Source organism: Hypanus sabinus, chromosome 26, assembly GCF_030144855.1.
Source record: "Hypanus sabinus isolate sHypSab1 chromosome 26, sHypSab1.hap1, whole genome shotgun sequence".
NCBI lineage: Eukaryota > Metazoa > Chordata > Chondrichthyes > Myliobatiformes > Dasyatidae > Hypanus > Hypanus sabinus.
The window spans coordinates 47,645,404-47,671,366 of record NC_082731.1 but is presented as its reverse complement, the minus strand read 5'-3'; the positions used below and the strand labels follow the sequence as shown (position 1 = coordinate 47,671,366).

General features: G+C 41.4%; 1 protein-coding gene across 3 annotated transcripts in view; it reads left to right on the top strand.

Moving 5' to 3' along the window:
• The window catches only part of LOC132381535 (uncharacterized), a 127,294-nt gene extending 103,677 nt beyond the window's left edge, over window positions 1-23,617 (top strand). For all 3 annotated transcript variants that reach the window (XM_059951023.1, XM_059951024.1, XM_059951025.1), the window contains 4 exons: window positions 6,111-6,199; window positions 9,988-10,042; window positions 11,826-11,963; window positions 22,798-23,617. In XM_059951023.1, coding sequence (XP_059807006.1) covers window positions 6,111-6,199; window positions 9,988-10,042; window positions 11,826-11,963; window positions 22,798-23,612 — 1,097 coding nt within the window. In that variant the 3' untranslated portion in view covers window positions 23,613-23,617. The remainder of the gene's footprint in view (window positions 1-6,110; window positions 6,200-9,987; window positions 10,043-11,825; window positions 11,964-22,797) is intronic.
• The last annotated feature ends 2,346 nt before the right edge of the window (window positions 23,618-25,963 follow it).

Below are 25,963 nucleotides of genomic sequence, written 5' to 3'. Positions count from 1 at the left end.
TAATTTGGGGTAATACCTTCTCCAACCTGGATGCAAGTAACTTGGAAAAAATCTTGGAATCTACATTCAATAAGGATATTGGTCTATAGGATGCGCAATCAGTAGGGTCTTTATCTTTCTTCAATATTAAAGAGATGGAAGCTCTATAAAAAGATTGTGGCAAATTTCCCAATCTAATTGCTTCTTCAAAAACCTTCTATAACCAAGGAGAAAGAGTAGCAGAAAAACATTTTAAAAATTCTGCTGTATACCCATCCGGACCAGGTGCTTTCCCTGAATTCATGGAGGAAGTAATCCCTTTAATTTCTGCATCAGTCATAGCAGCTTCCAATATTGCAAGATCCTCTGGTGATAATCTTGGGAAATTCAATTTCCCAAGAAAATCACACATGGTACCACAATCCTGAGGAAATTCCGAATGATATAGGGAAGTATAAAAATCTTGAAATGATTCATTTATCTCATCATGATTAACTGTCAAGTCCCGATTTTGCCGACGGATCTTAGTAATTTGATGTTTAACCAAAACATTCTTCAGTAGACTAGCCAATAGTTTACCCGATTTATCACTATGTATATAAAAATCAGATCTGGACTTCATCAGTTGATTTTCAATCGAAGATGTAAGTAATAAACTATATTCTGTTTGAAGTTCAACCCTTTGCTTGTAAAGCTCCTTACTAGGAGTAATCAAATATTTCTTGTCAATCTCTTTAATTTTATCAACCAATAAAAGAGCTTCCTTCTTTATGCGTTTTCTCAGACCAACAGAATAGGAAATAATCTGTCCACGTATATATGCTTTAAAAGTGTCCCGTAAGAAATATCTTCTGTGGAGTTGGTTGAAAAGAAGAAGTCGATCTGTTCATTCATAAATTTAATAAAGTCCGGATCTTGCAATAAGGTAGAGTCAGATCGCCATTGTCTAGCATTAGGAACTATATCCATAAATTTAAAAGAAAGTTTTAATGGAGCATGGTCAGAAATAGCTATAGTATCATAATCACAACCATTTACCAAAGGAATCAAGCAAGAGTCAATAAAAAAATAATTAATTCTCGAATAAGAACGATAAACATGTGAGAAAAAAGAAAACTCCTTATCCTTAGGATGCTGAAATCTCCAAATATCAAAAAGTCCATTATCAGTCATGAAAGAGTTGATTCAAGTGACCGACTTATTGGGTAAAGTCTGAGTAGATATAGATTTGTCCATCGAAGGATTTAAACAACAATTAAAATCACCGCCCATTATCAACTTATATTCATTTAGATTAGGTAAAGAAGTAAATAAGGACTTAAAAAAATCAGGACAATCCACATTTGGAGCATAAACATTAACCATAGCAACCTTTTTATTACAAAGTAAGCCCATAATTAACAAAAATCTACCATTCGGATCAGAAAAGATATCGTGTTGGACAAATGCAATAGAGGAGTCAATAAAAATTGAAACTCCCTTTACTTTGGCATTCGAATTCGAATGGTACTGTTGACCCCGCCAAGACCTAAAAAAGGGATAGTTGTCCTCCTTGCTCACATGAGTTTCTTGTACAAAAATGATATGAGCATTAAGTCTTTGGAATACTTTGAAAATCTTCTTTCGTTTAATCGGATGGTTTAAACCATTAGTATTCCAAGACTCAAAATTGATGGTCTGAGCCATATTTCTAAAATCAACCCTTTGGTATAAAAAGGGTTAACCAAATGATAAACTCATGCAAGCGGAAGAGGAACAAAAATAGAGAGTGGACCCGGAAGTGATGACATCGTAGACATATTTGTAGTTCAAAAACAGCCCAAATGAGAAAACTAAAACAAGCTGATAAAAGAAAAATAGAGTTAGAAAACAGACCACCCCCCACCCCCACAAGAAAAAGAAAAGAAAATGCCAAAATAAGGCTAGGAAAAGAAAAAATGAGACTAACTCTACCCCCATATCAGCGGAAGACCACTCAGTATATAAAGGATATATATTAAAAAAAAATCCACCCAGACTTTAAAAATTATGATCACTATACTAAAACCACACTTCTTAATATACTTGGTTGTAAAAAAAAACAAAAAGAATATAATCACTAAAAGCTTATAAATCTGGTTATAACACAAACAAATCAAAAAATATTTAAACTGTGATAAGCAATGCATTGTAGGAAGAAGGAGAGAATAAAAAATAATGCCATCTTAAAAAAAACCAAAAATATTTTTCCAAAAAACCACCATCTTAATAAAAAAAGAATTCACCTTCGAAGGGTTAAAAATACATCTTTGAAGGAACAAAAATAATAGTCAGCAATATAGCATACTGGTTAAAGTGTATAAAACAGACCGATTAATATGACGAAAGAACACTTTAAATTAAATATAAAGTATAGGATAAACTACACCAATAGCCAGAAACAAAATCTGGTTTGAGGAATCGAAAACCATCTTACACGATCAAAATCACTCATTTATTAGAGATGATGAGTGTCTGTAGCAGTAGGGAAGTTCTCCTTCAGAAAACTTCTCGCTTCAGATGTAGAAAGGAAAATCCGGCGTGGAGCATTCGGCAGAGAGATTCTAAGCCTCGCAGGGTATAAGAGCGCAGGTTTTAGATTTTTCTCATAACATTCAGACATCAGTGGTTTAAAAAGAAGCCTTTCCTTCATTACTTCAGGACTAAAATCTTCTATCAAATGGAAATAGTAATCCTGAAATTTAGCCATTCCTACCCGCCGAGCCACACGAATAAGTTGCTCTTTGTCATGTATGTAATGAAACCAGACAATTACAACCAAAGGTTTAGCTGAAGCACTCGATGATCAACGCATAATTCTATGTGCGCGATCAAGTAACGGAGGGTTATCTGGAAATACGCAATTTTTAAAAGTTGAGCAAAATATTTGGAAGGGTCGCCTTTTTCTATGCTGTCTGGGAGACCAAGTATACGTAGGTTCTGTCTTCTGGACCGATTCTCAAAGTCGACACTCTTGGCTTTAAGTGTTTCCACCAGTTTAGTGGTCGAAATTAAATCTTGTTGCAATTTTTCAATTATCAAATCTCGTTTCCGAGCGTCTTCTTGTAGAGATGTGATAAGAACTTGCTGTTGGTCAATTACTGAATCCGTCTTAACCATATAATCTTGAAAAGCCTTTATATCTTGTTTAAAAATTTGTTGTAGTTTATGAAACTTTTTATCCAAAACCTCCAGAAACAGTTCATAAGTTAATTCAGTGCGTTGCGGATGAGCTTGCTTCTTTCCGTTACCGTTCGGGTTCTGCCCAGGTTGTCGTTCTTTAGATCTAAGAGACATTTCTGATTGCATATCCTCAAAAATTCACAATAAACTCTTAACGATAAGTCCAAAAAAATAGCAAGAGTCTTTTGGTGTAGGTAAAAATAAGTTGAATAAGGGTGATCAAAGGTTAAAAAAAGTAAAAGTAAAGCGAATCTAAAACAGTACTCGCTGCATGAGCATCACCCGCTGACTCCTGACTAAATTATTCTATATGCAATTTATCCTACCTTTGTACTGTACCTGTGCGCATATGTATTTGTGCATATGACAATCAACTCAAAGCTTCAAAGATTCAATTTAATGTCAGAAATGTATACAATATACATGCTGAAATACTTATTCTTCGCAAAACAGAGAAGTGCCTCAGGAATGAACATGAGAACCCGCAAAGTCCTCCCCCCCAGCTCCCCCCTCCAGCAAAACGAAAAGCACACCCACTACCGAGCATAAGCATGAGCTAAGCAATAGCAAAGCCACAGACCTTGCAGATACCCCAAAGACTATTGCAATTCATCCGCCATTCAGCAACCCAAATGATTTTCTCTCTCCCTAATAAGGGAGAGGGAAGTATTCCCTTCCCCGCCCATTTTCACAGTGAGCTGCAGACATAACAACCTGCTAGTTTATGATGTGAGAAAGTCCATTTCGTTGCTTCTTACGAGTCTCCTGCCATGACACAGACCCTCGATCCACCCATCTCCAGAGCCCCAAGATCTTAGGCTTCCGAACATTAGGCCGCCTCTCAGGCCTAACCCTTGGCTTGCCAAACATCAGCCTGTCCTGAAACCCCAAGAACAGGTCCCGCAAAGAACCGAAGTCATCATGTAACTCTAGGTTTTCGAAAGAACCTGAAATGGAAAAATAAAGATATTAAAGATGGAAATAGAGCTGTTTCTGAAGATGCAAGCAAAGGAGTTGCTGTTTAGTGCCATCTTAACTCCGCCTCTGTCTATACAAGGTGTACAGTTTAACTGCACTTTAAACTTGACTTTGATCTTCATTGCACTTCTTCCTCACACCGCAACTATCCTCCTCTTTCCCCTTTAACCATGGCCAAAATGTGAGAATTCATCCTTGTATATTTTCTATGGTGGATAATGGGGTCTTACAACCTGTTCAGTCAGTGCTGTTTCTCTGAGCAGTCCAATTAAGGTTAAAGTTTAATTATCATTTAGCCATACGTGATAACAGCCAAATGAAACAGCATATCTTTAGAACCAAGGTGCAAAACACATTAGCAACAACCCACACTGCACTGCACATAGCACAAGTAGCACATATGGTTACTATTTCAGAAAAAACATAGTCAAAAAGAGAAAAATAATATAGCCAGGTTCTGTGGCATGACTCGATTCATGGCAAGTTCACCTGGTCCAGCTTGTTCTACCAAATGAACACTGGAAGGCAGTCCCCTCAGCGTCCCCTCCCCTGGTTGGCTGCCACAGACAACCTTGCAGCCTCAGCCCAGGCCTAGACCTTGCCACAACTGAGGCAAAACAACTCACCAGCTGTCATTCTCACCAATGAACCAGTGAATCAGACTTGCAGTATTCTTTGTCATCAATGTCCAACAAGGTCTTACGATCAGAATAAAAACATTCAAGGCAATCACTCACACTGTGCACCTTCTCAGCACAATGTTACACAACACAACAGCCTGATGCAATAAGTCCAATTCAGTTACTATCAAGCAACTGATGGGATAGTCCTGCACTACTTGATCTTCTTAGTAATTCCCTTCCAGCATCCACTTCACCTTGCACTCTGATTCTTCTGAAGCCCACCAGCACAAACATGCTAACAATTGTGTCTGAGGGCTTGCAAACTCTGCACAGATGGCCCCTGAGGTCGGGATTGAACCGTAGTCACTGAAGCCCTGAGGCAGCCTGTCGTTGTACTGTACTTGCTGAGGTGAAGTGAGCTGGTACTCTTTGGTAGTCATGATAATAAATACACACCAGTGAGTTCATGGGTACCTTGTGCAACATGGTTAATTGAAGGCAAAAATAGTTCTCTTTCATTAACTTTTAGTGCCTGTCCACAAGCTTTCAATGTGCGTAAGCCTCTAAACTTCAGTAGCCAATAATATGCAGATAATCTGCACAAACATTTATGCCAAAGTCGTGAGAATTATTCGGCTTTTTATGAATTCATCCTCTGTTAATTAATATTTAAGCTAGTAGTAAGTAGTAGTAAGCATGATAGAGTACAAAGAAAATTTTATTATCAGAGCACATATATGTCTCCACATACAACCCTGAAATTCATTTTAATGTAGACTCCTAAGGAAGTAGAGGCACTGCCATACTTTCTTCGCAGTTGTATTTATATGCTGGGTCCAGGACAAGTCCTCTGAAATAGTAACTTCCGGATACTTAAAGTTGCTACCCTTCTCTACCTCTGATCATCCGATGAGGACTGGCTCACGGACCTCTAGTTTTCCTTTCCTACAAATGTTTTTGCTGTGACTGCATAGGTTTCCTCCCGCAGTTCAAAGACGTACCGGTTTGTAGGTTAATTGGTCATTGTAAATTGTCCTGTGATCAGGCTAGGGTTAAATCATTTCCATAGATGCTGCCTGACCAGCTGAATTCCTCCAGTATTTTGTGTGTGTCTATCAAAATTTGCCTATGTGCACACATTTTGAAATCCGGTGGCCAATGTGCAAGTAAAGGTCCTTGTATGTCAACTTTCTGGAACCATGGATCGCAAAGTTGTGATCAGCTAAGTCCACATGGTTCAAGAGGCAAGCTTAGGAACATTGTTGTTAACAGCATCTGGTGCAAACACTGTCTTCGCAGACTAATTGTGAATTTCACGTATGTTAACAGCTGAGAAGAAAGTTAGGAATCAGAAAAGTTGTGAGAAGAATTCTGAGGACTATGAACATAACGGAGCCACTCTTTCTACAGGACAGCCTGTAAGTATGTAGTGTTCTACTCTTAAATTGACCCACAAATACATATGGAGTCTAGCAAAGTATTTTCCTCTCAAGTATACCCTGTGTTGGCTGTTTTTGTTCTTCCTTGGGAGATGGGGGTACTGGCATCACAAACGGCACATTATGTTTCAATGTACATGTGACAGAGCTAATTTTAACTTTAAATCTTATCAGCACTTTTATTTTGTCTAGCCTTGAGTGCTCTTGGGAGCACAATAATGAACAAGCCTCCAGAAACAACCTGCCTATGTGGTATCGTGTTGTTGGACAGGGTGTTGCAGGACTTTGCTTCAGCAAGGATGAAGGAATGGTGATTGAAGATAGTATATGACTTGGAGGATCCTTTAAATAGTGGTCCTCTCACATATGTTCTGCTTTAGCTTTCCTGAGTATTAGGGATTGTGGGGTCGGGGTGTGTTCCTTACCCTACTGGTGTATACTGCATTTGTGGTTTGCAGGAGGTGGAGTCTGAGTAGTATGACATTAAACAGGTCCATCTGCTCATCTGTCTGTGCCAGTTCCAGTGGTCTCTGTTCAGCCCATAACCTTCCAAGTCCTTCCCCTCAGTGCTTCTTAAATGTTGCAGTTGTATCTGCTTTGACCTCTTCCTTTGTCAGCTCATTCCAGGTCTTCACTTCCTTATGTGTAAAGAAGTTACCTCTGAGATTTCTTTTTCCCCTTGTATCTGTCCCTTTTTGTTTTGGAGTCCTTGACCCTCAAGAAAAGACCATTGCTGTCCTCCCTAGCTATAGCCCTCATAATTTCATAAATTTCTCTGCTTTCACCTCTCATTCTCCTGCACTCCAAGGAATAAAGGTCCAGCCTGGCCAATCTTTCCCTATAACTCAGGCTGTCAATTCCAGGCAGCATCTCCAAATCTCTTCTGCACCCTCAAAACCAGTCTTCAGCCAGGGTTCTCTGAATGTGATATGTCTACTTCACCCTAACAGAAACTTGTTGCTCTTGTGCCCTTTGATTCTTGATGTGACCCTTTTCAAAGCCTCCCATTTGTCATCTGGTACTTTGCAGTTCCCCCTTCCTTCTGGCCTAGATCCTGGCTAATGTCCTGAAAGTTCATCCTACATCAGTTCAGTACTGTAATCTGTGCTATCTTTTTCCATTAACTATTTTAAATGCCTTCCAATGAGCTGCTGTTTTCTGTGAGGTCAGGCTTCTTCATTGATACTGCTGCTATTCAGTCCAGTATTCCATCAATAATCTGACTGTATAATTTATGAAGACAAATCATTCATTGTGGAACATCCTGCCTTGTTTTTATGCAGGTTAATAATCCTGGTCAATGATGAAGCCCTAGACCATCATGGGAATGGATTTGAAGATTGTGGGAAGTGCTTAGACTCGGTTTCAGTGTTATTGCCTGCCACTTGTGTAATTTAAATGTTACTTCCCATCCACTAGGTTGATTCCAAACATTGTCCAAGTCTTGTTGCATGCATACATTAACTGCTTCATTATCTGAAGTGTTAATAGACAATAGGTGCAGAAGTAGACCATTTGGCCCCTCGAGTCTGCACTGCCATTCTGAGATCATGGCTGATCATTCACTATCAATACCCAGTCCCTGCCTTGTCCCCATATCCCTTGATTCCCCTATCCATCAGATATCTATCCAGCTCCTTCTTGAAAGCATCCAGAGAATTGGCCTCCACCGTCTTCCGAGGCAGTGCATTCCACACCTCCACAACTCTCTGGGAGAAGAAGCTCTTCCTCAACTCTGTTTTAAATAACTGACCTCTTATTCTCAATCCATGCCCTCTGGTACTGGACTCTCCCAACATCTGGAACATATTTCCTGCCTCAATCCTATCAAATCCTTTAATTATCTTAAACGTTTCAATCAGATCCCCTCTCGATCTCCTCAATTCCAGCGTGTACAAGCCCAATCTCTCCAATCTCTCTGCGTAAGACAGCCCTGCCATCCCAGGAATCAACCTAGTGAATCTACGCTGCACTTCCTCAATTGCCAGAATGTCCTTCCTTAAACCTGGAGACCAAAACTGTACACAATATTCCAGGTGTGGTCTCACCAGGGCCCTGTACAAATGTAAAAGGACATCCTTGCTCTTGTACTCAATTCCCCTTGTAACAAAGGCCAACATTCCATTTGCCCTCTTCACTGCCTGTTGCACTTGCTCATTCACCTTCATTGACTGGTGAACTAGGACTCCTAGGTCTCTTTGCATTTCTCCCTTACCCAACTCTACACCGTTCAGACAATACTCTGCCCTCTTGTTCCTGCTTCCAAAGTGGATAACTTCACATTTATTCACATTGAATGACATCTGCCAAGTATCTGTCCACTCACCCAGCCTATCCAAGTCTCCCTGTATTCTCCTAACGTCCTCTTCGCATGTCACACTGCCACCCAGTTTAGTATCGTCAGCAAACTTGCTGATATGGTTTTCAATGCCCTCATCTAAATCATTGACATAAATCGTAAAGAGCTGTGGTCCCAATACAGAGCCCTGTGGTACCCCACTAGTCACCTCCAGCCAGTCTGAGAAACACCCATTCACTGCTACCCTTTGCTTTCTATCTGCCAACCAGTTTTCTATCCATGTTGAAACCCTGCCCCCAATGCCATTAGCTCTGATTTTACTCATCAATCTCCTATGTGGCACCTTATCGAATGGCTTCTGAAAATCTAGGTACACAACATCCACTGGCTTACCCTCGTCTAACATCCTTGTTACACCCTCAAAAAACTCCAACAGATTAGTCAAGCATGATTTGCCCTTGGTAAATCCATGCTGGCTCGGCCTAATCCTATTTCTGCCATCTAGATGTGCCACTATTTCGTCCTTAATAATGGACTCAAGCATCTTCCCCACGACTGACGTTAGGCTAACAGGGCGATAGTTCTCCGTTTTCTCCTTCCCTCCCTTCTTGAAAAGTGAGACAACATTAGCCACTCTCCAATCTTCAGGAACTGATCCTGAATCTAAGGAACATTGGAAAATGATTACCAATGCATCCGCAATTTCCTGAGCCACCTCTTTTAGAACCCTCGGATGCAGACCATCTGGACCCGGGGATTTATTAGCTTTCATAAATGAAACATACATAGCAGACTATGGTGGGGAAAGTCGCTGCTGATGAAGATAAAAATGATTAGACAGGTTTTGGGCCTCCTACTAAGAAAGGATGTGCTGGCTTAGGGGAGGATCTAGAGGAGGTGCACAAGAATGATCCTCGGAATGAAAGGATTAACATATGAGGGTTAATGTTTGATGGCTCTGGGTCTTTACTCACTGAACTTTAGAAGAATGAGAGGGAATCACCTTGAAATTTATCAAATAGTGAAAAGCCTAGACAATGGATGTGGAGAGGATGTTTCCTATAGTGGATGAGTCTAGGACCACAGCCTCTAGAATGGAGATGACCAGGAATTACTTTAGTCAGAGGGTAGTGAGTCTGTAGAATTGATTGCCACAGGTGGCTGTGGAGGTTAAGTCTTTGGGTGTATTTAAAGCAGAGGTTGATAGGTTCTTCATTAGTAAGGGTGTGAAAGGTTATGGGGAGAAGGAAGGAGAATTGGTTTGAAAGGGATAATAAATCAGCCGTGATGGAATGGTGAAGCAGACTTGAAGTGGCCTAATTCTGCTATGTCTTATGGTCTCCTGTCCTGGCATAAAAATGATCGGCCTCTACCAGCCTATCGCTGAAAAAAGGTATGGAATCACCTTCAGCTGTTAAAATAACCAAAGACCATCAGTTACATTAAATGACTTGCACTTTTTTTTTAGCTGTCATCTGCTGCAAAGGAGACTAGTGAAGAATCAACACTTGTACCAATAGCTGGTAAGATTTATCTTGTTTTTCTTCCCCCCCCTCCCCCCACCTCCACCCTTCAGTAGCACGTAACAAAACTACATCTCTTTTTGATCTTCCTGATACTGATTGAGAACCAACTATTAAACTATTTGAAGTAAGATAATGAAAGAGAAACTTGAAGAGGAAAAGTTGCATCACTTCCTGTCCCTTCAAGATCAAGTTATCACTATTCCACAAAAATGCCTTCCTGAAAATCTAAAACATTAGCTGGGACTAACCTTCAAACGTAGGAGTAGGATTATTGAGCCAATTCTGTTCAGAGGTAATATAACAGGGTTAATTGGTCTTTAGAAAAAGATTGTCCAGACAGTTCAGAATTGAATTGCCGCCCTATTGGGAATGAAGACTGCCATATTAATATGCTGTTCTATTTACACAAATATCACTTAAAATATAATTGTGTTTTCTATGGCATTTTCTCAACTTTGACTTCCTGGACTGTTTTATAACCGCTGATGATGTTTGAAGACCAAGCAAAATCATGTAAATTCTGAATGAATGTGGAAGTTTGGGGTATATTCAGCAAGTCAGGCAGTGATTGTGGAGAGAGAAACTGTGTTAATCTTTCAGATCAGTGATTTGGCAATCCTTGGACATCCCTGATCATAGCTTCAGGCATAGGGATCAAAGCTCTTCATTTTCTCTCACCCTTCCCCCCAGCCTATAAAGAGAGTTTTCAAAGTTTCAATTTATACTACATAATATCCAAATTGGAGAATTGGGGACAGCATATTCCATTATTGCAAACAGTTCAGAATCTGTGATAGAGGTGTTGGGGAAATGTGAATGCCATGTTCCATTATTGTCAGCAGCTCAGAATTCATAGATACAGAGATGTTGAAGAAGATCTTTAAGAGTAAATAGGATAAAAGCGAAAAAATTAGTCACAGGGAAGATGGAACAGATGCGTTCTTTTTCATTCTAGATAACTAATGGGATTGACCAGGTAGCTATAGTAGAGGTGTTCCACATGATGGTCAGAATTTGGGTATGAATTTTAAATGCAGCTGTTAAATATAATTTGGAAGGGGCATCCAACTGAGAGATGGGAGTTGGAGGAGCTTATTAGATAAAAGTATGATGCTAGCAGTTGGAGAGTTCAGAGTCACAACTGAACAACACAGTACTTCTAAAGCATAATGTCAACATGCTGGAAATACTCAAGGTCAGGCAACATCTCCAGAGAGTGACTCAGTATCATTCAGCTAAAGGCTCATGTTCTTTTTCTATGCAGTACTTAACACATATATGTTATGAATCTGATGACAGCTCCCATGGCAATCCGAAATGTACAAGTGATCACATTAAAAAAAACTATTTCCGATCAGTGTTTGTTTGTCTGCACGTGTTGAACAGGATTGAAATCATTCAACAGTAAAGAGTGAAAATACTGCACCTTATCGGAACATAGTGCAGACCCTTCGCACTGTGATGTTGTGCTGACCTTTTTTCTAAGATTATGAGATATACTTGACAACATTAAGTTAGGCAGAGATCTATGTCATAACTATGAGAACTTAAAAGCCCAAATTTAAAGATGCAAGGAGGCAAGAATTAAATCAGCTGACAGATAAATACGTCCAACACATCCACTCCAAAAATTACTGTAGAATTGCTATATAAAAAGAGATGAATCACGTAATCACAAAGCATCAGTGAAATTAATGTCAATTTTCTTGTACATCAGTTTTTAATCATCATTGTTTAAATATGGCATTTTTAGCTTGTTAATGCAATTTACCTGTTGCAGGAACTCCTTTTCATCTCCTCCGTGAGAAAATTGCAGTTCCTCCTCATGGTGAAGAGCCAGAAGGACGTGGCACCAAACAACTGATGTCAGAGAGTGCTTTGGTATGCCATCAAGAGGAGACGCATTTAACTTTTCCAGGTACAGTAGCTTTAAAGAATTTGTCAAGATACTTTGAAATTCAATGTTACAATTAAATATGAAATGCAGTCCAGTCCAAAATTGCAGCACAGTTGTTGGGACAGATGGCTCTTTTAATTTATCATGTTTAGCAGCTAAAGGGACTTTGTGTTTGTTAATGAAGTCATGCTAATAATTTGCTCGATATTTGAAAAATTATGGAATAACAATGAAGTGAGGCATTCTAAATCATGATGAAATCAATGACAGAGACATTTTTGCATAAATGGGAACATGAAACAAAATTTCACATAAACCCACAGACAGTAATGCTGGCACATTGGCCACTTTATTAGGTACATTTGTGCACCTGCTCATTAATGCAAATAATCTAATTAGCTAGTCAATGCATAAAAGCACGCAAGCCTGGTCAAGAGGTTCAGCTGTATATAGCAAAATATCAGAATGAGAGAAAAAAGTGATCTAAGTGATTTTAAACAACAGCACACACAAAATGCTGGTGGAACACAGCAGGCCAGGCAGCATCTATAGTGAGAAGTGCTGTCGACGTTGCGGGCCGAGACCCTTTGTCAGGACTAACCGAAAGGAAAGGTAATAAGAGATTTGAAAGTAGTGGGGGGAGGGGGAAATACGAAATGATAGGAGAAGACCGGAGGGGGTGGGATGAAGCTAAAAAAAAAAGAGCTGGAAAGGTGATTGGCGAAAGTGATACAGAGCTGGAGAAGGGAAGGGATCATGGGACGGGAGGCCTCAGGACAAAGAAAGGAGGTGGGGGGAAGCACCAGAGGGAGATGGAGAACAGGCGAACAACTAAATATGTCGGATGGGGTAAGAAGGGGAGGAGGGGCATTAACAGAAGTTAGAGAAGTCAATGTTCATGCCATCAGGTTGGAGGCTACCCAGCTGGTATACAAGGTGTTGTTCCTCCAACCTGCGTTTGGATTCACTTTGACAATAGAGGAGGCCATGGATAGACGTATCAGAATGGGAATGGGACGTGGAATTAAAATGTGTGGCCACTGGGAGATCCTGCTTTTTCTGGCGGACCAAGCGTAGGTGTTCAGCGAAACAGTCTCCCAGTCTGCGTCGGGTCTCACCAATATATAAAAGGCCACACCGGGAGCACCGGACGCAATATACCACACCAGCCGACTCACAGGTGAAGTGTCGCCTCACCTGGAAGGAATGTCTGGGGCCCTGAATGGTGGTGAGGAAGGAAGTATAAGGGCAGGTGCAGCACTTGTTCCATTTACAAGGATAAGAGCCAGGAGGGAGATTGGTTTGGAAGGGATGGGGGCACGAGTGGACAAGGGAGTCGCGTAGGGAGCGATCCCTGTGGAAAGCCAAAGGAGGGGAAGGGAAAAATGTATTTGGTAGTGGGATCCCGTTGGAGGTGGCGGAAGTTACGGAGAGTTATACGTTGGACCTGGAGGCTGGTGGGGTGGTAGGTAAGGACAAGGGGAACCCTACCCCGAATAGGGTGGCAGGTGGAAGGGGTGAGGGCAGATGTGCGGGAAATGGGAGAGGTGCGTTTGAGAGCAGAGTTGATGGTGGACGAAGGGGAAGCCCCTTTGTTTAAAAATGGGGGTATATAGGGACTGGACGTCCATGGTGAAAATAAGACAGTGGGGGCCAGGGAACTTAAAATCATTGAAAAAAATTCTAAGCATGAGAAGTGTCATGAACATAGCTGGGAAGAGATTGAACGGAGTGGGGGGGGGGGGGGATAAGACAGTGTCAAGGTATGCAGAAATGAGTTCAGTTACCTATATACCTCCATCCCTCACCGAGATGGTCTCAAAGCTCTTCGCTTTTTTTTTGGATTCCAGACCTAACCAATTCCCCTCTACCACCACTCTCCTCCGTCTAGCGGAATTAGTTCTTACTCTCAATAATTTCTCCTTTGGCTCCTCCCACTTCCTCCAAACCAAGGGTGTAGCCATGGGCACCCGTATGGGTCCCAGTTATGCCTGCCTTTTTGTTGACTTTGTGGAACAGTCTATGTTCCAAGTCTATACTGGTATCCATCCCCCTCTTTTCCTTCACTACATCGACGACTGCATTGGCGCTGCCTCTTGCACGCACGCTGAGCTTGTCAACTTCATTAACTTTGCCTCCAACTTTCACCCTGCCCTCAAATTTACCTGGTCCATTTCCCTCCCCCTCCCCCTTTCTGCTTTTCGCGGGGATCGCTCCCTACATGACTCCCTTGTCCACTCGTTCCCCCCCCCCCATCCTTTCCCACTGTTATGAACCCAGTAACAGGGTCACTTACCAGCAAAGATAGAGAGGTCCGTTGAAGTCTGATGGTGCTATTTTTAACAGTATTTATTGATAAAAATACACAAAAAAATATCAATGCAAACATGCAGGTAATAAACGTTGTCAATACTAAATCTAAAAGTGCAGGTATTATAATAATAATCAATAAGAAACAGCTCTATCGTTGTCTAGGGGATACTGTATTGTCCGATGGAAATATAGAAGTCACTCAGTTCATACAGGCTTCAGCCTTTGGGGACCGCTGGGTTTTCAATTGTTGGAGAGAGAGAGAGAGATTTTAAAAATTGCCAGCTTTTCCTTTTTATGATGTCGATCCTTCGAAATTTCGTTGGTGTGGGTCTCTTCTTTAGCTAAGCCCCAATCCCAGAAAAAGGGAAAGGACACACGCGAGCCCCCCACTGGCTGTCGCTATTAAACGCTGTCACGGGATTTCTAGCATATCCCCTGGTGCGTCTAAAGGGGTTGTTCCCAGACCCTCTTTTATCCTTACTCACGGGTCTCGGATGTCAATCAGGTTGGGGTGATGCAATCCCTCAACCAGCCCACTCTGGTCATTCCTTGAGGGCTTCAATGAATAGTATAGTACTCAATACACAATTCCGTCTCCAAGAGACAATAGCCGTTATCAAGGGTTCCGCCTTGCTGAGGCCAGGACACATTCCAAGCCTGTGTATTCTGGACGTCTATCTCTCATTTCCTGGGTCCCAGACCCGAATTAATAGCGATCTTGCGATTCTCGAAAAGGAGGGGGCTACTTTGTACCCTTCAGCCCCTCAGAGTTGTGGCACATTCATAACACCACTGATCTCCCTCCTGGCACTTATCCTTGTAAACGGAACAAGTGCTACACTGCCCTTACACTTCCTCCCTCACCACCATTCAGGGCCCCAGACAGTCCTTCCAGGTGAGGCGACACTTCACCTGTGAGTCGGCTGGTGTGGTACACTGCGTCTGGTGCTCCCGGTGTGGCCTTTTATATATTGGTGAGACCTGACGCAGACTGGGAGACCGTTTCGCTGAACATCTACGCTTGGTCCGCCAGAAAAAGCAGGATCTCCCAGTGGCTACACGTTTTAATTCCACGTCCCATTCCCATTATGATACGTCTATCCATGGCCTTCTCTATTGTCAAAATGAATCCAAACTCAGGTTGGAGGAACAACATCTTGTATACCGGCTGGGTAGCCTCCAACCTGATGGTATGAGCATTGACTTCTCTAACTTCTGTTAATGCCCCTCCTCCCCTTCTTACCCCATCCCTGACATATTTAGTTGTTTGCCTGTTCTCCATCTCCCTCTGGTGCTTCCCTCCACCTTCTTTCTTTCTCCTGAGGCTTCCAGTCCCATGATCCTTTCCCTTCTCCAGCTCTATATCACTTTCACCAATCACCTTTCCAGCTCTTAGCTTCACCCCACCCCCTCCGGTCTTCTCCTATCATTTCGCATTTCCCCCTCCCCCCCACTACTTTCAAATCTCTTACTATCGTTCCTTTCAGTTAGTCCTGACGAAGGGTCTCGGCCCGAAACGTTGACAGCGCTTCTCACTATAGATGCTGTCTGGCCTGCTGTGTTCCACCAGCATTTTGTGTGTGTTGTTGTTTGAATTTCCAGCATCTGCAGATTTCCTCGTGTTTGCTCGCTAAGTGATTTTGACTGGAATGATTGTTGGTGCCAAATGGAGTGGCTTGAGTACCTCAGAAACTGATGGTCTCCAGGGATTTTTATACACAACAGTCTCTAGAGTTTATAGAGAATGGTGTGCAAAGCAAAAAAATATCCTGTGAGCAGCAGTTCTATGGGCAAAAACACCTTGGTATTAAGAGATCGGGGAGAATGGCCAGACTAGTTCAAGCTGACAGGAAGGCATCAGTAACTCAAATAACCAATTGTTACAATAGTGGTGTGCAGAAGAGCATCTCTGAACACAGCACATCAAACCTTGAAGTAGATGGACTCCAGCAGCAGATGACCATGAACATACCCTGGTAGCCACTTTATTGAGTGCTCCTGTACAGGTAGTCCCTGAGTTACGAACATCTGACTTACGGACAACTTGAAGTTACGAACCGAGGAAGGAGAACGTCATCCGCCATTTTAAGTCGGATGGCGACGCTGTCCGCCATTTTAAGTTGTTGCCGTTGACACTGTCTTGAGTGTTTAATTTTGTGTTTGGCTTAAATTTTTCTGAGTAAGATTCACCCTGACCCTGTCCTTCCCCCCAACCCCCCAGTTCCAGTCAGCTGGTGGTGAGATCAGCGCCGGGCTGGAGAATGGAGTTTCCTATGCCGGGTTGATGTCAATCCAGTGACTCCCGTACCATCCATGCTGGGTTGATGTCGAGCTTGCACCCGACCTTGTAAAAAGAAACACTGCCACCTCCAGTTTAAATTCCCATGCGGAATATTGTGGAGGATCAAATACCCAAACCCAGCACAGCCCCCACTTGTCCCATTTAGCCAGTCTCAATGCGGTGGTCCTTAGGATCCAGTGGACCTCGGGAGTTGGCAGAGCTTGGGACCTGCTGCCCACAGTGTTCCTGTTCCATTGATGGGAAGCGATCGCGGTTGAAAATAAAGTGGAAATAATAAAGCGTTTGGAAAGAGGTGAAATACCATCAGTCATTGGAAAAGCGTTAGGCTACAGTCGGTCAACAATCAGAACAATTTTAAAGGATAACGGATAAAGTGAGAATATTGGAGCATGTGAAAGGCGCTGCCCTGATGAAAGCTACAATTATTATTAAGCAACGCAGTGGTTTAATTATTGGAATACATACGTTTCTTAAGTGTTTTATATGCATAGAAAGGTAAAGTATATACTAAGACAAACGTTTGACTAACTGATGCTAAATAATACCAGATGTACTTGTTCCAACTCCGTACAAATCCGACTTAAAAGATGGACTCGGGAATGGAACTCGTACTTAACCTGGGGTCTGCCTGTACTTAATAAAGTGGCCACTGAATGTGCTTTAGTGATGTTCGGAGAGTAATGATTCCTATACTATTTCTTAAACAGTGCCATGGGATGGTTAAGATCTATTGAGGGGGAACATAACACTCTCTCAGTTCTGCACTAAAATGTCAGCACAGATTATGCATCAAGTAACCAGGGTGGAATTTGAACCAGAAAATATTTCCAAGACCAACACCAGAGAGGTGTCAGCTGGGCTGCAAATAACGTTTAACACACCTAAAGCTGATGAGGAAAGCTGAACTACTTTCTGTGTGTTATTTAAAATAATTTGTAATGAGATAGGAAGAGTATCAACAGGATTTATTGCTATGCTGTGACAGATTTCTGTGTTCAAAGATTAAAAACAGGTGGAACTTGTGAAATACGTACAGAATGGAATTTGCCGATGTTGGTTTCCCTGGGGTGCTCAGGTCTCTTCTCATGTCCAAGGACATGCAAGTTAACAGGTTAATTGGTCACAGTAGATTGTGATTAGGGGGTAGTCAGTTGGTAGAATCTGGGAGCGGTAATAGGAATGTTGGAGAATTGCAAGTGTATTGAAATGCTTGAGCATATAGATGTTAAGAAAGAGGATGTGCTGGAGCTTTTGTAAAGCATTAAGTTAGATAAGTCACTGGGACTGGATGAGATATACCCCAGAATACTGTAGGAAACGAGGGAGGAAATTGCTGAGTTTCTTGCAATATTCTTTGCATCATCAGTAGGGATGGGAGAAGTACCAGAGATTTGGAGGGTTACAAATATTGTTCCCTTGTTCAAGAAAGGGAGTAGAGATAACCCAGGAAATTATAGACCAGTGAATCTGACTTCATTGTTGGCCAAGTTGTTGGAAAAGATCCTGAGAGGCAGGATTTATGAGCATTTGGAGAGACTAATCTAATTAGGGATAGTCAGCTTGGCTTTGTCAAGGGCAGGTGATGCCTTAGAAGCCAGATTGAATTCTTTGAGTAAGAATCAAAACACATTGATGAAGGTAGAGCAGTGGATGTAGTGTACAGTGGCATGCAAAAGTTTGGGCACCCCGGTCAAAATTTCTGGTACTGAAAATAGTTAAAAGTGAGTAGAATATGAACTAATCTCCAAAAATCATACCGTTAAAGATGAAACATTCTTTTCAACATTTTAAGCAAGATTAGTGTATTATTTTTGTTTTGTACAATTTTAGAGTGGGGGGGGGAGGAAAGGAGCACCATGCAAAATTTGGGCATCCTAAGAGATTTGAGCTCTCAGATAACTTTTACCAAGGTCTCAGACCTTAACTAGCTTGTTAGGGCTTGTTCACAGTTGTCGTTAGGAAAGGCCAGGTGATGCAAATTTCAAAGCTTTATAAATACTCTGACTCCTCAAACCTTGTCCTAACAATCAGCAGCCATAGGCTCCTCTAAGCAGCTGCCTAGTACTCTAATAAATGAGGTCCACAGAACAGGAAAAGAGTATAAGAAGATAGCAAAGCGTTTTCAGATAGTTGTTTCCTCAGTCCGTAACGTAATTAAGAAATGGCAGTTAACAGGGACAGTGGAGGTCAATTTGAGGTCTGGAAGACCAAGAAAACTTACCGAGAGAACTGCTCGTAGGATTGCTAGAAAGGCAAATCATAACCCCCATTTGACTGCAAAAGACCTTCAGGAAGATTTAGCAGACTCTGGAGTGGTGGTGCGACACCTGCACAAATATGACCTTCATGGAAGAGTCATCAGAAGAAAACCTTTCCTGCTTCCTCACCACAAAATTCAGCGTCAGAAATTTGCAAAGGAACATCTAAACAAGCCTGATGCATTTTGGAAACAAGTCCTGTGGACTGATGAAGTTAAAATAGAACTTCTTGGCCGCAATGAGCAAAGGTATGTTCGGAGAAAAAAAGGTGCAGAATTTCATGAAAAGAACCCCTCTCCAACTGTTAAGCAGGGGGGTGGATCGATCATGCTTTGGGCTTGTGTTCCAGCCAAGGCACAGGGAACATTTCACTGGTAGAGGGAAGAATGAATTCAATTAAATACCAGCAAATTCTCGAAGCAAACATTACACCATCCGTAAAAAAGCTGAAGATGAAAAGAGGATGGCTTCTACAACAGAATAATGATCCTAAACACACCTCAAAATCCACAATTGACTACCTCAAGAGGTGCAAGCTGAAGGTTTTGCCATTGACCTCATAGTCCCCCGACCTAAACATCATTGAAAATCTGTGGATAGACTTCAAAAGAGCAGTGCATACAAGATGGCCCAAGAATCTCACAGAACTAGAAGCCTTTTGCAAGGAAGAATGAGCGAAAGTCCCCCAAACAAGAATTGAGAGACTCTTAGCTGGCTACAGAAAGTGTTTATAAGCTGTGATACTTGCCAAAGGGGGTGTTAGTTATTAAGTACTGACCATGCAGGGTGCCCAAACTTTTGCTTCGGGCCCTTTTCCCTTTTTGTTATTTTGAAACTGTGAAAGTAATCTTAAAATATTAAAGAAATGTGTCATCTTTAACTTTGTGCCTTTTGGAAATCAGGTCATCTTTTACTCGCTTAGCTATTCACAGAAATAGCTGAAATTTTTCACAGAAATTTTGACCAGGGGTGCCCAAACTTTTTCATGACACTGTATATGGATTTCATTTAGGCATTTGATAAGGTTCTGCATACAAGGCTCCTTCAGAAAGTAAGGCATGAGATTTGAGGAGACCTTGCTTTGTGGATCCAGAATCGGCTTGCCCACAGCAAAAGGTGGTTGTAGATGGTTTGTATTCTGCATTGAGGTTGGTGACCAGTGGTATTCTGCAGGGATCTGTTGTGGGACCCCTCCTCTTCGTGATTTTTTTATAAAAGAACCAGGATGATGAAGTAGGAGTTTGGGTTAGTAAGTTTGTTGATGACCCAAAGTTTGGGGGTGTTGTGGATAACCTGGAGGTTGTCAGAGGTTACAGCGGGACATTGACAGGATGCAGAACTGGGCTGAGAAGTGGCAGAGGGTCTTCAGCCCAGATAAGTGTGAACTGGTTCATTTTGGTAGGTCAGATTTGAAGACAGAATATAATATTAATGACAAGACTCTTGGCAGTGTGGAGGATCTGAGAGATCTTAGGGTCCTTGTTGATAAGACATTCAAAGCTGCTGTGCAGGTTGACATTATTGTTAATAAAGCGTATGGTGTGTTGGCCTTCATCAAACGTGGGATTGAGTTCAAGAGCCATGAGGTAATGTTACAAATATATAAGACTGGTCAGACCCCACTTGGGAGTACTGTGTTCAGTTCTGGTCACCTCACTACAGGTAGGATGTAGATACTATAGAGAGAGTGCAGAGGAGATTTACAAGGATGTTGCCTGAATTGGAAGGCGTACCTTATAGGTTGAGTGAACTTAGCCTTTTCTCCTTGGTGCGACGGAGGGTGAGGTGTGATCCGATAGAGGTGTATAAGATGATGAGTGGCATTGATCGTATGGATAGCCAGATACTTCTTCCCAGGGCTGAAATGGCTAAAGTGAGAGGATATAGTTTTAAGGTGCTTGTAAATAGGTACCGAGGGCGCGTCAGAGATAAATCAGAGATAAGTTTTTCATGCAGAGTGGTGTGTGCATGGAATGCACTGCCGGCAGTGGTGGTGGAAGTGGATGTAATAGGGTCTTTTAAGAGCCTCTTAGATAGGTACATTGAGCTTAGAATAGAGGGCTAATAACTATGGAAATTCTAGGCAGTTTCTAGAGTAGGTTACATGGTCAGCACAACATTGTGGGCTGAAGGGCCTGTAATGTGCGGTAGATTTCTATGTTCCATGTATGTGGGGGCAATTTCTAAACAGTAATTCAGAGAGTTAAGCACAGTATCATCTAAAACCATAGAGCATTATAGCACAGAAACAGGCCCTTCGGCCCTTCTTGGCTGTGCTGAACCATTTTTCTGTCTAGTCTCACTGACCTGGACCATATCCCTGCGTACCCTTCTCATCCATGTACCTGTCCAAATTTTTCTTAAATATTAAAAGTGAGCCTGCATTTACCACTTCATCTGGGAGCTCATTCCATACTCCCAACACTCTCTGTGTGAAGAAGCCCCCCCCCCCCCCAATATTCCCTTTAAACTTTTCCCCTTCACAACCAATGACCTCTGGTTTTTTTCTCCCTTAGCCTCAGTGGAAAAAGCCTGCTTGCATTCACTCTATCTGTACCCATCATAATTTTTATATACCTCTATCAAATCTCCCCTCATTCTTCTATGCTCCAGGGAATAAAGTCCTAACCTATTCAACCTTTCTCTGTAACTCAGTTTCTCAAGTCCTGGCAACATCCTTGTAAACCTTTTCTGCACTCTTTCAACCTTATTAATAACCTTCCTGTAATTAGGTGACCAAAACTGCTCACAATACTCCAAATTCGGCCTCGCCAATGTCTTACACAACCTCACCATAATATTCCAACTCTTCTACTCAATACTTTGATTTATAAAGGCCAATATACCAAAAGCTCTCTTTTATAACCCTATCTACCTGTGATGGCACTTTTAGGGAATTATGTATCTGTATTCCTAGATCCCTCTGTCCGACTGCACTCTTCAGTGTCCTACCTTTGTATGACCAAAGCATCCATTTACACACTGGATTAACTGAAAGCTTGACGATGAGGCACTACAAAGTAGCCACTTTGCCTCTGTACCTAATAAACTGGCCACTAAGTGTATTGTTCGTGGTCTTCTGCTGTTGTAGCCCATCCACTTCAAAGTTCAACAAGTTGTGTATTCAAAGATGCTCTTCTATGTACCATTGTTATAATGTGTGGTTATTTGAATTACTTTTGCCTTCCTGTCAGCTTGAATCAGTCTGTCTTTTCTCCTCTTATTTCTCATTAGCAAGGCATTTTAGCCACTCATTGGATGTTTTTTTTTGCACTATGCTCTGATTGTTGTGTGTAAATAAATAAATAGATTTTTAAAAATCCTAGGAGTTCGGCTTCTGAGATAGTGAAACCACCCCATCTGGCAAGAACAATCATTCCACAGACAAATTCATTTAGATTACATTTCACCTTTATTTTGATGTTCAGTTTGAATAATGACTAATAAACTGACCACTGAGTATATGTCTACCCAGTAGCAAAATTTTAAACTTATTTACTGCAATAGCAGTCATTTAAAGAGCTGAGGAAATAAAACCATATTAACTTCTCCTGATAAAGGTATGTTAATTTCTTCAATAAAATGTAGTGGGTAATGGGATGGTTCTGTGTGAGTTTCACATGCACAGCTAGTCAGTTTGCAGCATGAAAATTATTCAATCATTCCTGTGCTCATTGCCTGTGTTATTCTTTCTATTGCAGCTTAATATTAGCATATGATTGGAAACTAGCAACTCTGACCCTGTCTAGCAGCAGCAGAGGGGCAGGGTGGACTTCACCCTTTTGAGGTTGCCAATGTCCTGTTTGTATGAAGAAAACAACATTTTTGGAGCTCATTTTTAGTTTTAAGTTGAATTTACTCTTATTAGTATAATTGACATGGTATTAAAATCCACTTTTTGTGATTTATGCTATTTTTAAATATGCTGCAAAATTGTTGCTTTAAAATGTATTAAAATTTCTTTCAATTTTTGTTTACATAGAGGATTACATGCATAAGTCACCAGCCCAATCAAGAGAGGGAGTGGTCCTACAGAGGCAGGTATTAAGTTCCGGACAAGTTTGTGATGTGGTACCAAGAGCTGTAAATGTAGCATCCAAGAAGCTTAAGACTGTGAATGATGAAGAAGAGCATGTGAACTCATTGAGCCAGAAGTTCAAAGCGACAACAGAGTTGATGCCAATAAATGAAAGTCAACTCGCAAAGCATGCACAGGATCCTTTGTTTTGGTCAATGTCACCAAGCCATGGCAGTACGACAGTCCCTCTGACAAAAGATCAGTCAGATCCAAGATTGGCAGGAAAAGGGAAGTTGCAGGTAATGAGATCAACAAAGGGACAGGATATTCTTCAAAAACTGGCCAAGAAAGTGCAGGAGGCAGCAATTAAACCGTGGGTATGGAAATCAAAGCGAGAAGATTCCGAGAATGTTCCACAAACATTGTTTGAAAGTGGTAACAAGTTAATCCAGTGTTTCCAAAAGGCTTCCACCGTCTCTGACAGTGAATCTCCCATCGCTCCATTTGAATATGCAGATACAACAAAGGTCTTTGGAGAAGGTAAGAGCTTGCATAGACTTCTGCCAGACCAAATATTGAAGCAGGGTCCAGCACTGAATAGAGGAGAAGAGGGGCAAATGGAATCTGAACTGGACATGGACTCTGCCTCCTCCATGGATTCTACCACAGCAGCACATGCAGTCAGAGAACCCAAAATATTCATATCTTCCATAGATATTCATTCAGCCAATGAAGCAAATGCAAATGGAGGCTACTTGGTCCTGGATTCCACACAATAGTAGGAAAAAGTCCAGATTGAAGTAACTGACCAAAACAAGTGTTACTGTCTTCTCTCTTTCTCTTGCACTCCTGTGCTGAAGATCTCTCCACGCCTTAATGGAAGACTGGCTGAGAAACCAATAAGCATACTTCTTTTTTTTTTGGACAGAGGAGCAATGACTAGGGATTGTGTTTGCCCGAGGTGAGTTTATGAAACTAATAGCAAGGGCTACCTGCACTTTGTGCTGATGTTGGATTTGACTTGATGTTTACACACAACCTTTTTAAACTACTCAAGAAAGTCTTGCTATGCTGCTTTCTTGGCCAAACTAAAGCCCAAGCTCTCCTTTTTCTGCCCTCCAAGTTTACTGTCCTGCCAGCAGGAGGTGAGTAGCTCTTATGAGTGGACAGAACTGCAAGCCCCGCAGCTCTTGTTGCAATATTAGTACTTACACAATAAAGATGATTGTTGGGTGCAAATATGGGCAGGGAAATCAAACCACAGTGAAATTACAATAACCTATGTGAAGACTGCATCCCAAGTGGACTCTAGCAAAATGTTGTATTTATGGAGATACTAAACAGCAGAAACAGCGCTCCTTCCCATCCTATGTAGGTTAGTAGTTGAAGTGAATATTTAATGTGCAAAAATAAACCATAAGAATGTTTTTTTAAATGTGAATGAGGGGGCCCTAATTCTACAAGTTATTGAAAATCTGTAGGAATGGGGTCACTTTACACATCAAACTCTGAACTTCTGGAAGACATGACATCCGGATTATTTGTTGAGCATAAAGCATTGAGATATGGGTTAAATCGTTCAAGTTTTAAGTGCTCACTAAGCTTATAGGTTTGGATCTTCCATTTTTAACATGGGAACATATTGCACAAAAACATTCACAAAAGGTTATTTTTCCCCTTGTGTGGGTGTTACTTTTGTGCAGCATTTGCCAATTGTATTTGACATTTCAAAAAAAGTTTTACAATCTTACACTAATGTTAAAATGCCTGAGAGGATATCTGGTCTTTTGCAAATTATCCATTTATGGGCTACACTTAAACGAAGTTAAACAGTTAAAAATTTCAAAGTTGTAATTCTTCAGGCTTGTCACTCACAGCAGCTCTCACCATGGGGCAGTATGTGAACACTTGGTTTGACTACAAGGTGAGTTATTTTATTATAATTCTAAGAAGATTTGAAAAGATTTCTTCATGATTCCTGTGCTGGATGTTCATTGTCCTCTAGCTGAGAGCTAGTTTAGGCCCTGCTTCCACATTCTGAACAAACCAATCCTGGAATAAACTTCCTGTACAGTAGTCTAGGGGAAAAAACCAGGCACTCTTCTGTAATATTTGAGTGGACCTCTGTCATTCTGGATAAATAAATTTAAATTAAGCCCTATGGTTGCCTCATCCAGAATTATCTTGTCTGATCAGATATGCTGTGTTCTTTTATCCACAAGGATGCAGGAGTTCCCTTTTGCTGTTTTCACTGCTAACTCTGGATGTGAATAGCAAGTTTATAAGCTTCTTATCACTTGGGTGTATTAGTGCCGTCTCCATACAGCTTAGGCTTTTTCTCTAACCAATACTTGGCTGAGGTTACGATGCTCCTCACGTGGTCCAGCACTTGTACTTCAGAGTGTTCAGTTTGTGCCACAGTTTTTTGTGTTGGTTTAACATTTGTAGGTTAAGCAGTTTGCAAAAGTCTGTTTTAAGACAATTACCTTCGTGATGGGCAAATCTTGAAAGAGAACATAACAAGTGGCTAGAAATGGGAACATGGATTTAGTCCATGTGCTCTGGGCTTCCAGTCTGTCTATATATATACACACACATACAGTATGCAGCCCAGAAAATCCACTGGAACATCTGGTTAGGATCACTTGTTGCTGTAAGTTGTAGGAAACTCCACTCCTTTATATGACATGATTATGGGGAGTATGTGGGAACACAGTGGTGTGATATCAGATTAGAATGGATCCTGGAAGTGGTGAATAGGTGAATACTTATGCATATTTTTTGGTACTGTATACTTTCACACTGTGCCATAATGGATTTGAAGGGCCACCAATGTTCTACCTCCTCATGATACAGCCTTTCATTGCCCTGAGGTAATGTCCTCAGGCACTTTTTTAAAAATTTTATTTATTTAATGATACAGAGTGGAAGAGGCCCTTGCAGCCACATAGCCCAGCAACCTGTTGCATATTTTCACAGTGTGTGTGTGCACAGCCACCTCTGACACTTGTGCTTCATATTCTGTTTAAATGCTTTTGAAATTTTCTGCCTAATTTAACAGTGCTTTAAAGTCAGAGGTATGGCATTATGTATCGTTGAAGAGTTTTTCGTACAGAAAGAAGATCAAGGC